A 12390-nucleotide genomic window follows, 5' to 3' on the forward strand; every position below is an offset into this window, starting at 1 on the left:
GCAGCCGCTGCAAACCTTCTACGAAAGCGCTGCTCACTTCACTGGGCACTGCAGAGGCTTCCTGTGGGTGCCGGATGAGCTGTGCCCTCTGTCCTCCCCAGGGTCCTCTAGGGAGCTCAGGTAGGCGGTGAGTAACCTGAAGACACAGCGCCCCCTGCTGGGCCGCCATGGAAGCGCCTTCAGGCACCTGCCTGTGTTGGTACTGGGGCCCTTCAGAGTAGACCTCGTGGCGCCGTACAGCTCCCAGTGACTCGGGGACAAAGTCGGCAGCAGCCTGGAAGCAGGTGGGGACAGAGAGGAGCAAGGCCATGCCTGCGACAGCTAGTTCTCTGGATCCCAGGGAGGAAGAGGTGCACACAGACCTGGTTACACTGAGCCGGACCCACACACCAGTTCCCATGGGCACCAGGGGGGGAGGGCTCCCCAGGCCCCGGGACCCACATCCACGGGATGCTGCCCATCCTACTTGCCGGTCAGATTGAGAATGCCCTGGAGTAGAAGCCAATGGGAGATTTTTAAAGCCAGCAGCAGAGAGTGCTTGAAAACCCTTCTGTTACCAGCACCATTTACAGCAGAGATCCATATGAAATGCATGGAAGGGAATAAAGAATCTCCTCCACCATTAATGTGGGGGAGTGGACGCTCCCTGCGCCTACACACGGAGGACGACCATGGGCCAGCACCAAGCACAGCCTCTGCAGGAGCCCAGACCGGAGTGGCAGCTCAGGTCGCCAGCAGAAATCATGATGACCTCATTAAGGGTTTTCTTGCCTGAGGGCTTAAAACTAGGAGAGTTTTACTTTCCAGCTGTGACTACCCCACCGCACGGGAGCCTCATTACAACAATGGCAGCCTTAATTCTGCCAATATAATGACACTCTTCGTGGGTGTGCGATCACCGGGTCTCTCCCTTTGTTTTCGTGGCAGTGCCACAGTGCTGTCTGCAGTCCCCTACCAGGGCCATGTGGTGGCACTAAGCAGCCTTCCCTCACTGTGGCTGTGAGTGCTGGGACAGACTTCAGACAGTGCAAGTTGCAGGGTCGTAGAGCGGAGGCAGGTGTCGTCTGGCTAAAGACTGTCAGACTCCCTTCCATCAGGCTGGAGTTGCACCGCGCTCCCCCTGCTCCACGGCTTTGCTCACGTGGTTTAGGACAGAGTTCGGATCTCTGCCAACCTAATATGGATGGTGATTGGGGCTGTGAGCCACGCCCCTCCACGGCTCTCCCTGGGCCACGGCCCTGGCCAATGACCTCAGTCCAACAGCCCACTATCAGGAAGCAGAGTAAGGAAGACAAAGAGCCTTGAAGAATTCAGAGTCCCACACCAGGACACTTGTCACCAGATTCTCCTGCATGACCCGCAGTACCCTTCCTTTGCTCTCAGCTGCACGCATGGGGTCCCTGTTTTCACACCTCCGACTGCGACAGTGCATTATGGGAAAGGCTGGTGCAGCTGACTCCGCTGGCCAGCTCCGTAACACAGTGTGGGCCACGCTCATCCGCAGGCCAGCAGGTGGCGCCCCAGACCTGCGTGCTCCAAAGCCCAACGCCGCCAGGCGCCTTGAGTGCTCCTGCTGTTTGCTTTTCCAGGAGTGTAAGTGGGCTCACAGTCATGTGATTAAAGCTAGGCTGCTTTCCCCTTACTGCCACCTGCTAGCTTTTTGGAGCACAGAAACCCATCCTGCACCCGTTGCCCATGGCGGCAACCTAGGGGCTGCTGTCTGACTTCAGTTTCACCTCTGTCCCGGTTCTCAAACAGGCTGAACAGGGCTGCGCTCAGCATGGTCACCCAAAGAACCAGAAATTAGAAGAGCAAAATGAAGGACAGACAACAGGAACCGGGAGACACATCATCTGCAAACCAGAAAGGGATCTAGAGACCCAGGGAGCAGGGAGAGAGGGGAGAGGGAGGAAACAGAATTAAGATGCATCACGCATGCACCAGCTCCCTGGGCTCAATCCCCAGCCCTAGAAACAAAAACAAAATGAAAAATGAACCCGATGCTCTAATTTCAAGTAATTTTGACGGAGGAGGAGAAGCTCAGAAGAGGAGGAGGGTACAGAGGAGGGGAGGTCTCCTGTGGGGAGATCCCCACCCAGAGAAGACTGAAAAGGACACAGAGAGGGGGAAAGAACATGCCTGTGGAGAATACTGGGCCACAGCCACCACGGGCATCGGGACAGGCGAGGAGCGTGTGCCCTGAGTCCCTGGGACAGAGCCCCCTCCTCCGCCAGCCTCAGAGAACTCAGCGGGCACCTGTCCCAGCTATACTGCCGGTGCCAAGCACACACTCAGTGCTTTTGTCCTTTTTAGTCCACTTGTTAGTAGAGACAGCACCAGGCTGCCCCAGGTGATCAGAGGAGGTGGTTACCACTTACACTGAAAATATTTATTACAGTGAGACACATCTTGCGGACCCCTCTCAGTGCACCCCACTTCCGACTCTTATCCCATGATTCTGGCTGCTTTCTGCAGCAGCTCGGGCGTCCTCTTTCCTGAGTGTCTTTATGGGGTGTGATCAGAAACACGGTGACTGCTGCAGCCGAGCGCCCTCCAATGGAAAGGCGGCTCCTAAACACACGACCTTGTGTCTTCAGCCACCTCAGTCACTGGATCTGGCACCGTGTGACTTCTGGCTCCTCCTTGAAGTCGCAGTGACCATGAAAGGAAATGTTTTGAACCAATTCAGGACACCTAAGAAGCCAGGATAGTGCAACCAAAGACACCCCGGAAAGAGGCCCAGAGCTCTGCAGAAAGTGGCAGAGAGGTGGGATGAGGGTGTGGACTGAGGGGAGGGTTCTGAGGGATTTTAATGGCACTGAGTCTGTTACTGTCATAAATTTGTAAAACTCTAAACACTCGCCATATTTTTCTATCTCACTCTGTATTTGCTTACTAAAAAAATAGCTTAAGTATAATAAGCATGCTCTCTTCTGAAGAGTTAAGAGGAATTTATAGTTTTGGGACTCATAACTATTTTAAAAGAACTTATTATACTGTTAGTACTATGGCTTTAAATTTTTCTATAACATTAAATCAAAAGTATGACTTCAAAGTTTTATTTCCTACAGAGGACCAGTATCAACAAAGTCACCTCATCTTGGGGTCTATTCCCAACCCTGTTAGAGAGAGCTGACACCACCCTCAGCAGGGAAGGCACCGGGTGGGTGTATACCCTCCCCAGGCCCCCAGCTCCTCATTGGGCAGGCTTCAAAGGTGACGGCATTTATAAGGATGCAGACTGCTGTATGTGTGTGTGTGTGTGTGTGTGTGTGTGTGCGCGCGCGCGCGCGCCAGGGTCTCGCTGTGTAGTTCAGGCTGACCTTGAACTCAGTATGTAGCCCAGGCTGCTCTCAAACTCACAGTAACCCTCCTGCATCAGCCCCCTCGTGCTGAGGTCACAGACTTACGCCACCTTGCCAGCCATGACTGTTGTATCTAAAATGCACGGACCCATCCATCCACAGGCTATGTGCTGTGTCAAACAGCAGCCAGGCTGGCCCAGGCACTAGGTTTTAGGTCACCGCCCTAGCCTTGGGCCTCACAGCCTCTCCTTCCGCTGCAAAGGAAACACCTTCACCCAGGATAATTAACTGCTTCAGGATCAACCGTGGGGATTCAGAGTCCATCATCTCTGTGAGCTCCTCCTACCCAAAGGAATTCCTATTCCTTGGCATAATTATCCAGAAAAAGTCCCAGACAGATTCAGTACAAACATCTCAAGTAACCATTTTATGAAATGCGAAACCCTACGTAAATGTAATCAATTACCTTACTATTGCTTCTTTTATTAGCTTTCAAAAATCCCAGAAATTTTTTCTTCTCTGCATCTGTCTCATCGTTGCCAAGTGATGACTTTCTAAATGTTTCTGGAAAAAAGGAGAAACGAAGTTACTTCTCAGCATTTGAAAGAAGACATTCAATATTTCACTTTTTAAAAAAAATTGCAGTAACTGAATCTTTTACTCTAAAACTGGCAGCAGTTCTTCTAGGAGGGGAAACCACCAGCTGCTTCTTTCACAGCTTTTGCAGCTACCTGAAAGCCTCAGGGCACGTGGAACCCACAGAAAGTTCTTACACAGTCTCTGGTACGCACATCCCCACTTAGAGAATGAAAAACCAAATACACCAGTGAGAGTTCCAGGGCCAGGCTGCCCAAGAGGAAGCTGAGTCCAGCCCTGTGTGATGTTCTATTTGCTAGTAGCTGCATTTAACATACCGGTGAGAGGGATTTCAAGAAAAATATTATATAACCCAATTTATCCTGAAAGAGTTGTTCCATCGCATAATCAGTGTGGGTGTCACTGGCATTTTATGTTTGTTTTGGAGCTAAGTCTTCAAAATGCAGGACTTGCCCTGGGTGGACGGTGCATCCCTGCTCGGACAGGTCACCGGAGGGGCCCTTGGCCACGGGTAAACCGTGCTGACTCTGAACAGCAGGGCCCTAAAAACTATGCCCTCCGCCAAGACACCAGTTTAAAGAACCATGAGTGAGCTGGGCATGGTGGTGATGCCTGTAGTCCCAGCACTCTGGGAGGCTGAGGCAGGAAGAATACAAATTCCAGTCCCCCTTGGGCAACTGAGCAATTCAGTGAGGCCCCGCCTTGAAGTGAAGACTTTATGTAAAAAGGGCTGGGGATGCAGCTCAGTACTAAGACCCTGGACTCAGTCAGACTGCTCACAAGCTTTCCTGCTCCTTTCTAGAGCAGGCAGGTGCGGTGACAACTGCAGGTTGTTGGCTGGTGCTGGAAATCCCCACATTCCATCTTTAGGCCCTGCTTCCGGGATTCTCTCCCCCTGCACCAGAATGCCTGCCTTTCTGGTTACAGCCTCTAGGGGGCGATGGTTCACCGGCTGTTCTACTTGCTTTCTTTAGTGCTGAACTCTGGATCCTGGCTCACCCTTCCTGGTTTCTCCTCATCCGCTTCCTGGGTGGTGGGACCAGTGGGAACCCAGGAGACACATGATCCCAGGGCTGTCGGGACCTTGCAGGTGGAAACCCCAGGTGAGTCCTGATTCCGCTCACCCTGGGGACACACCCGGCCCCATACATGGGGCTCACTGCTCAGCCCCTCGGAGCCTCAGTTTCTCCCTCTGTGGTCCAGGGTGGGGCTTGTGGCACACGCACCCCAGCTGGCCCCCTGGTTATTATTACTCGTTTATTTGCACACCAAGGCCACTCTGAGCCTCGGCCTTTCACTGATCTCACCCTTCTCGCCCAAGGCAGGAACCAGGCAGGTCAGGAGGGTGGACACAGCTGCCCTGGAGGACTGGACCTTGCAGCTGCCATCACCTGCTGGACAGCCATCGCCCCAGTCTGGCCATGGCAAAGTCGCAGCCAGGATTTCACAAACCTGCAGTCTGTATTTCAGCCAGAGCATGCGAGACACCTGGGAGTGTCCCGGGCTGCAAACGTAGGATGTCACACAGGAGTCAGAGGCCAGGCGCCTGCCAGCGCGTGAGTGAGCACGAGAGACCTTGAAGACTATTTGCTGGGAGAAGCAACACCCCAGCACGCCCACCATCACCACGGCACAGGAACAAATGCCCGGGTTTGGTCCCATGCAGGGGAGGTTAGTGGGTCCACGCCACACCACATCCAAGCCGGAGGACCTGCCGGCCACCATGCAGCCACACGACATACGCGTGCACAGGCGTGCAGTGAGTTACACCGGAGGCCTGCTGCAGGCAGAGCTTCAGAGCACAGCGCAGTCCCACGCCTGCACTCGGCTTGCTGAGGTCTATGCTCTGAGCCTGCGCCATGGTCCCACTGACTGTGTGCCCTGGGGCGAGTATGTGGGTCGTGTCTGCATGTATCGATATGGGTAATACTGAGGGGCCCCGCCTTCTGCACACAGCCCACTGTGCCAGGTGCCAAATGCAGCACTCGTGCGGGACAACTGCAGTGAGGCTGAGCCCGGGTTTCCTGCCCGGCACAGGGGCAGCACCGGGCACAAGATGGAGGGTGTCCAGAGCAGAATCATGAGGGCTGGGGCATGTGTTCTGGTGACGCGTAGCCCATAGCCATCTGGGAAGGCCCGGGTTCCTCTCACAGCCCAGCGGGGCCTGCAGCAGGAGGTGTGCAGCAGAGGGCGAGTTGTGCTGTTGGCCTGGGTGGCCTTGGGAGGGAATGGGATGGCATGGACTGGCCACGTGGGCACCAACAACAGAAGTCCGTGGTGACTTCAGACAAAACCTGCAGGGACTCCAATGTCCTGTTACAGCCCCAGGAGCAGCTGCAGCTGACCCTGGACAACAGGCAGCCAGGACCTGCACGCTGCTCGAGAGGATCAGAGGAGCAGCAGAGGATGAATATATTCGGATTCACTCCAGGTTACAGACATTACTGGCAGGAGCTTTTCCAGGGTTCACATTGAATTGATAGAAAGCTCCTTCTTTTTCGGAAGCATAAAATGATTTAGTCATTACAACGATTTAGAAGTGCATGCCCCAGTGATCCCACCACTCTGGAAGGCTGAGGCAGGCAGATTACAAGGTCCAGCCACACCTAGATAATTTAAGAACTTGGAGACACTGTCTCAAACAACAATGGTAATAACAATGTGGGCTGGGGGTGTAGCTCATGTGAACCTGGTTTTATCCCTAGAACTGTGAAACTGATTAAGATGAACCATGAAAGACAGGAAGCTGAAGGGGCCCTGAAAGGCCGACGGTCTAAACTGCTCACTTCTCTCAAGTAAAACTGCAAACCAAAGCATCACAGCAAGGAGGAGGAGCTGGGCTCCAGTCCCAGCATGGTTCTGAGGCACCATCGCCAGCGACCCAGACATGATCAGCAAAGGGCCACGAGGCCCTGCCTCTGCCTGTCAGGACCCAGCTGAGACACAGGCTGCTGCAGGCCACATGCTTGGAACCCAGGGTGGCTGCCACAGCTCCCCTGGGAGCCTCTCTTAGGCTTGGCTCCACATCTCAGTCCAGGGTTCCTTCAGAAATGTGTGCAATAGAATTAAATTAAATCTGGTGTTAAGAACTGTAATGAATGGGATGAGGCTTTCGGTAGCATGCGAGACTGGCTGGTGTCTTCATGATGCTTCTGGCGTGTACAGGGCTGTGGGTGCATATGGGTGGGTGCACATGGGTGTATGTGTGTGTATATGGGCATGTGCATGTGTGTCCGTGTGTGTGTGTGTGTGTACATTAAAAACTCATGAAAATCCCAGAGTTTCCATGTGTGGGAACAGATGTATACAGGGATATGCCGTGTGTGCGGTGTAAACACACTGGACAGGTACACAGATCCACCTTCCCTCTTCCTCTCCTCTCTCTCTGAATTCTGTATCTAGAGACACAGCCAGCTCCCTATAGACAGAACACATCCTGTGTATAGAGCACCTGTGACACGAGTGTTAGGAACACGAGGGGTGTCAGTCTCGTGTCCAGCACAGGAACGGTGACTCTGTGGGTGCTCCCTGCACTGTGGTGTGGAGCTGGGTGGGGAGTGCGCAGCAGGTGCACCCTGCAGAGGTGAAGAGGAGCCGGGCTGCACCCACACTGGGCTGCAACGCTGGTATCCTCAGGCCTCTCCCCCTCTCCCGGGCCTCACATAGCACCCCAAGGAAGCCACCCGCCACCCCCAGCAACACCACAGGCCCCGAACCCAACATCCCCCGCCATGCAGAGCACAGCCTGCACCCTGGTACCTTGGCAGCTCAGGGACGGCTCAGACTGTGTTTTGGTCAGAACTGAAAGAGGCAGGCAGGAGAGTGAGGGCTGCTTCCAGACCCGAAGCCACTGCCCAGCCCTGCTCTGGGATGGGGTCTGTGTGTCCCCTGCAGGGATGCGGCCACCTGCAGAGAGGCCCTGCCTGGGGCATCCTGGGGCCTCTGCACTGCAGGCTGCTGGAGCTGGCAGGTGGCAGCTGAGCCTGTTTCTGCACCACCCCTGCCAACTCTCTACCCACAGCCTCACCCCTGCCGCTGCTCAGCCTGGGCAGAGGCAGCAGGGCTGGGGAGGGGACGACCAGCCCTACCTCGGTATCAGTGGACCTGCTGGCAGCAGCAGAAAGGGACTGGGAGCCACTAGTGCAGGAACCATGGGACAAGGTCGGTGCCCAAGGCAGTGCAGAGGGACCCGGGCTTGGGAGCAGCCTTCCGGCCCTGTCAGGGTGGGCTGGGCGCTCTGAAGGCAGTTGGGCTCCCTGGGCCACCATGGGCTGGACGGGCCGTGCCCTGCTCCTGGGGCAGCTCTGCTTGGCTTCTCTGGGACCAGAACCACACAGCCTGCTCCACATAGACACAAGCCTCGGAGCTCAGGCCCAGAGCCGCTTTCCCATCTCCTCCTCCCCTGGTTCACTGACTGAAACTGTTTCCAGAGACTCACAGGGTCATGTTAAAACAGGGCGGAAACACCCACAGCACCTGGGCTGAGAGGCAGGCTGCCAAGGACAGGACCCTGTTACGGCGACCCCGGGCAGGCCAGCCTGGGTGAGGCCCTGGGCTGAAGCCCTGCCCTTGAAGTGGAATCTCTCAAGCTGCGGACAGAACACAAGATGCATTATTCTTGAAGGTCAGAGAAGTGTTTGAACTTCTTGGCCACGGAGTTCAAGTGGCTAAACCCTCTCTCTTGGTCCTCTACAGAAACGGAGGCCCCGAGGACTAGGAGGGGTGTGCTAACCTTTGGGAAGTACAGACAGGGTGGGGTCGCATGTGACCACTGAGCTCATGACACACTGGTGAGAAGAAAAAGGGCATTTGATCAGAAGAATTTTGAAAAAAGCTATACCAAAGCTTGAATGTGTGTATTTTAAAAATCCATTCCACTCCACGTTTGTGGAATGAATAAAAGAGACCACAGATACTGAATGAGGCTCCCTGGAGGAAAGGCCTGGGCGTCCACTGGAACCACTCTAAGGTCAAGGAGTGCCATAGTCCCTCCCCTTGACACTGGAGCAGCTCCACCCCGGTCAGTGCCCATTCACGCCACGTCAGTCTCTGGGCCAATAGCCACAGAAAGGCCAAGGTGGCACCTCAGTTGTCCTCAGGGTGGCACACACGCGTGTATGGGGCACCTGTGTCCAGCGGGGGGGTGGGGGACACATCACTGCCCGCCGCAGGGCCTCACCTCTCCTGTTGTCCCACGCATAAAGCTCCTTTATCCCCAGCTCGCTGAGGGACTTGGACAGCTCCAGCTCCTCCCCCGCCGCTTCGCGCAGCAGGACCACGTGTTCCGGGCTGACCTCGCACTTGGCGCAGATGAGCGGCAGGATGCTCCGCAGAGGCGCGTCAGGGCTCACGCGCACCACAGCCTTCTGCGTGCGCAGGTAGTTGACCACCAGGCGCACTGACTTCTGCAAGGCACAGAGCAGAGCTCCTGAGTGAGCATACGCGGAAGGACCTGGCCGGCAGGGTGGGCAGGGGCAGCATATTCCCCCTTCGAGCTCCGAGCTCCGCAGGTCCAGGCACCCCGGAAATCAGGGTCCAGAGTCATAGATCGAGCTTAGACTCCTGCTCTGAAGGAACCAATGGCTTGGCACAGGGCGGCGGACACCAAGGAGGGCTCTGAATTTAACACACAGCCACCTGCCAAGATGCTTAGGGACGTTTTCTAAAGGAAAATAGTTTGGGTGGAATGTGAATAATTCATTGAGAAAAACCCTCACAAAATGAAACATCAAATTTTTGTTTAAGTCAAAATATCCACATAGGTATGTGAATATTTACACACATATTTCTACATGAATACATACAGGGTATTCTTTATATGCATATAAAACACATACGGAGAATATACACAGACATGTAATTTTTTCAGAACTGGTGACTGAACCTAGGGTCTTCATACTGAACTATATCTTAATCCCTTTTTAAATTTTTTATGTGGTGACAGGGTCTTGCTAAGTCAGCAAGATGCCCAGGCTGAGCCTGAACTCATAATCTTCCTGCCTCAGCCTCCCACAGAGCAGGAATTACAGTGTGTGCATCACTATGACCAGTTTGAATTGATATATACATGCTACACACACACATTTTAAGTTAGGAATCTGTGTTACCTTTTACAAATACCAGACACATAGCAGAAAGAGAGACTATCAGTCTGATCAAGGCTGACCCTGTGTGCCTAAGGATGCAAGGCTTCTCTGAAATCTGTAGTGTTCCAGGTTTCACCTGGTCTCCTTGAACTCAGCATCACTGACCACCACGGGGACAGAGTATGTCCATGTCCATCAAGAGTGACTGAGACAGACCTTGGGCTCCCTTCTGGTCTGGGAGGAAGGACTCGGTAGCTATGACAACGACAGAGTTTCTAAGGGAAGCTGGACCAGCAGAACCAGGGCAGTGGGGGCCAGGCAATAAAGGGGAGCCAGTGAGAAGGAAGAGAGACTCTTTTCCTCAGACGCTGATAGTTTTTGAACAAGAAAAAGACACTTGCTTCCGGCCTGGCATAGAAGGCAATGATTAGAGTCTGTTAATTGCTGAAACACAAAATCATGGGTGATAAACTGACGGTCAAATCCTCATTTTAAAAAGCAGGGAAATTTAGCATGTCTACGAGGAAACCCCCGCTTCTTTTAATGGAACCAAAATCTCTATCTCAAAGCCTTCTGCAGTTAGTTTTTTTTCCCCAGTAAAAAGCCTGAAATAAGGCTGTCAGATGCTCCCCAAGTGCAACACACAAATGTTTCCGACACCAGCTTTTCAAAAAGACCCCCCTACACACCTCTTTCTCTTGAGGAAAAAAGCAAAATCCTGTCTGGATCTCAACTGCTTCCTGGAGCTGGAAGAAGCCCTGACTGCCCAGTCTACTGAGGCAGACATTAGCCAGTTAACCTAGTCCATCAAATGGACACAGTCTTCCTTCATACAAGCCACATTCCAAGTGCGAATGGTGTCCATGGTGGGGCTGCCATACTGGGAAGGGCCACCCCACTTCCATGCTGGGAAGGGTAGGGTGTGGAGTCCTCCCAGTGGATGGCCCAGCTGTGCACTGATTCCTTTCCTGCAGCATTCGGTGGGCATGAATGGTTCAGAAAGTTCTGCCACGCCCATGAAACCAGCGTAGTGCCTAAGCTTGCTCAGCCCGCAGGAGCCACTGGCCGCCTGCAACTCTCTCACCACAGGCACCATCCCCTGGCCTCCTCAGGCAACCCACAGCTGCACACTGACCTCAGGCACCTTGCGGGGGCCAGGCTTTGCCTTCTCTTCCGGAACTTTCTCTTTCAGAAACACAGTGTGTACATTCAAGGTCCCAACCAAAGTATTTGGCTTAAAACTCAAAGGCTGTTGAGTTTCTGCAGACCGGATCTCCAGCGCATGGTGGGAAGGATTCAGATGATTCTGCAGGCAGAGTTCAACCAGCAGGTCCATCATGGCATGGCTGAAAGAGGGAAAGAGAATCATGAGCATTAGAAGGCTCTGCGCCCTCCCCGATGCCCAGCTCGATGAGCACTGAGCAAGGCATGAGTTTAAGGACAAACAGGATTGGATGTACAATGCAGAAAGACCACAGTGGCTCATTAATTTCTTCTGCGTGACTGTACGGCATCACGTTAGCATTTTCTGGGCCAGTAAACAACATTGGCAAAACAGCAGGATCATGCTAGCTGGGAAAAACAGGTAAGCCCAAGGGTATGTTAAAAGGACACTTCGTATGGTCTTAGTAGTACCTGCTCAGTGTTTGTAGAACACATTATAAACTCTAGGTTTAAACTGTGTGACCCAGAAGAAGCAAACTTCTAGACACATTAAATCCGCTAAAGCAGAACCAAGGGAACCCGCACCAGATGGAAAGGACTGGAGCGGGAGACTGAATCAGCTTTTAACCTGACCTGCAAAGAGAAGCCCTGCGTCACATGCAGACAGCAGAAAATTCCTCCAAACATGCAAAGAATCATGCTCATGTTCCCAAGCTGTGACAAGAAAGGGAGGTCCGAACATTCCAAACACTGTTTACGAAACCAGCATTAAAGATTGGAGATGGCACAAGAAAAGAAAACCACCAGCTAATACCTCTGATGAACACAAATGCAAGAATCTCCAGAAAAACAGCAGCAAGCCAAGCTCAGTAGCACACTTGAAAGATGATTTGCCATGTGGAGTGGGCTCTATCCCCAGGAGGCAGAGATGGCTCAGTGTATGCAAATGTGATGCATCTTATTACAGCATGAATCAAAAGTCCACATAAGCATCTCAGTTGATACAGAAAAAGCATCTGACAAAATTCAATATCCATTAAAGATTTTTTAAAAATTGTCTCTTTCTGAGGGCGCATGCCTACAAGCACTCTGGGAGGCTGTGGCAGGAGGATTATAGATCTACAAATTCAAGCCCAGCCCAGGTGATTTAGTGACTTAGCAAGATCCTGACTCAGAATAAAAATTTGCAGAGGGCCAGGGATGCAGCTCAGTGCAGAGGTCCCAGATTTGATCCCCAG

The 12390-nt window shown here is 53.1% G+C and overlaps 1 protein-coding gene across 7 annotated transcripts in view; it reads right to left on the reverse strand.

The window, feature by feature from the left end:
- The window catches only part of Cobl (cordon-bleu WH2 repeat protein), a 147098-nt gene that overhangs the window by 71463 nt on the left and 63245 nt on the right, over positions 1–12390 (reverse strand). For 4 of the 7 annotated variants that reach the window (XM_063234366.1, XM_063234364.1, XM_023562226.2 and 1 more), the window contains exons 3-6: positions 11124–11334; positions 9082–9307; positions 7662–7703; positions 3772–3869 (exon numbers count right to left, since the gene is read on the reverse strand). In XM_063234366.1, the coding sequence (XP_063090436.1) occupies positions 3772–3869; positions 7662–7703; positions 9082–9307; positions 11124–11334 (577 nt within the window). The remainder of the gene's footprint in view (positions 1–3771; positions 3870–7661; positions 7704–9081; positions 9308–11123; positions 11335–12390) is intronic. The other 3 variants (XM_063234367.1, XM_063234365.1, XM_063234369.1) reach the window with 1 other exon arrangement.

Source organism: Cavia porcellus, unplaced genomic scaffold (assembly GCF_034190915.1).
Source record: "Cavia porcellus strain 051 isolate PalLab524CR breed Dunkin Hartley unplaced genomic scaffold, mCavPor4.1 scaffold_23, whole genome shotgun sequence".
In the NCBI taxonomy this organism is placed as follows: domain Eukaryota; kingdom Metazoa; phylum Chordata; class Mammalia; order Rodentia; family Caviidae; genus Cavia; species Cavia porcellus.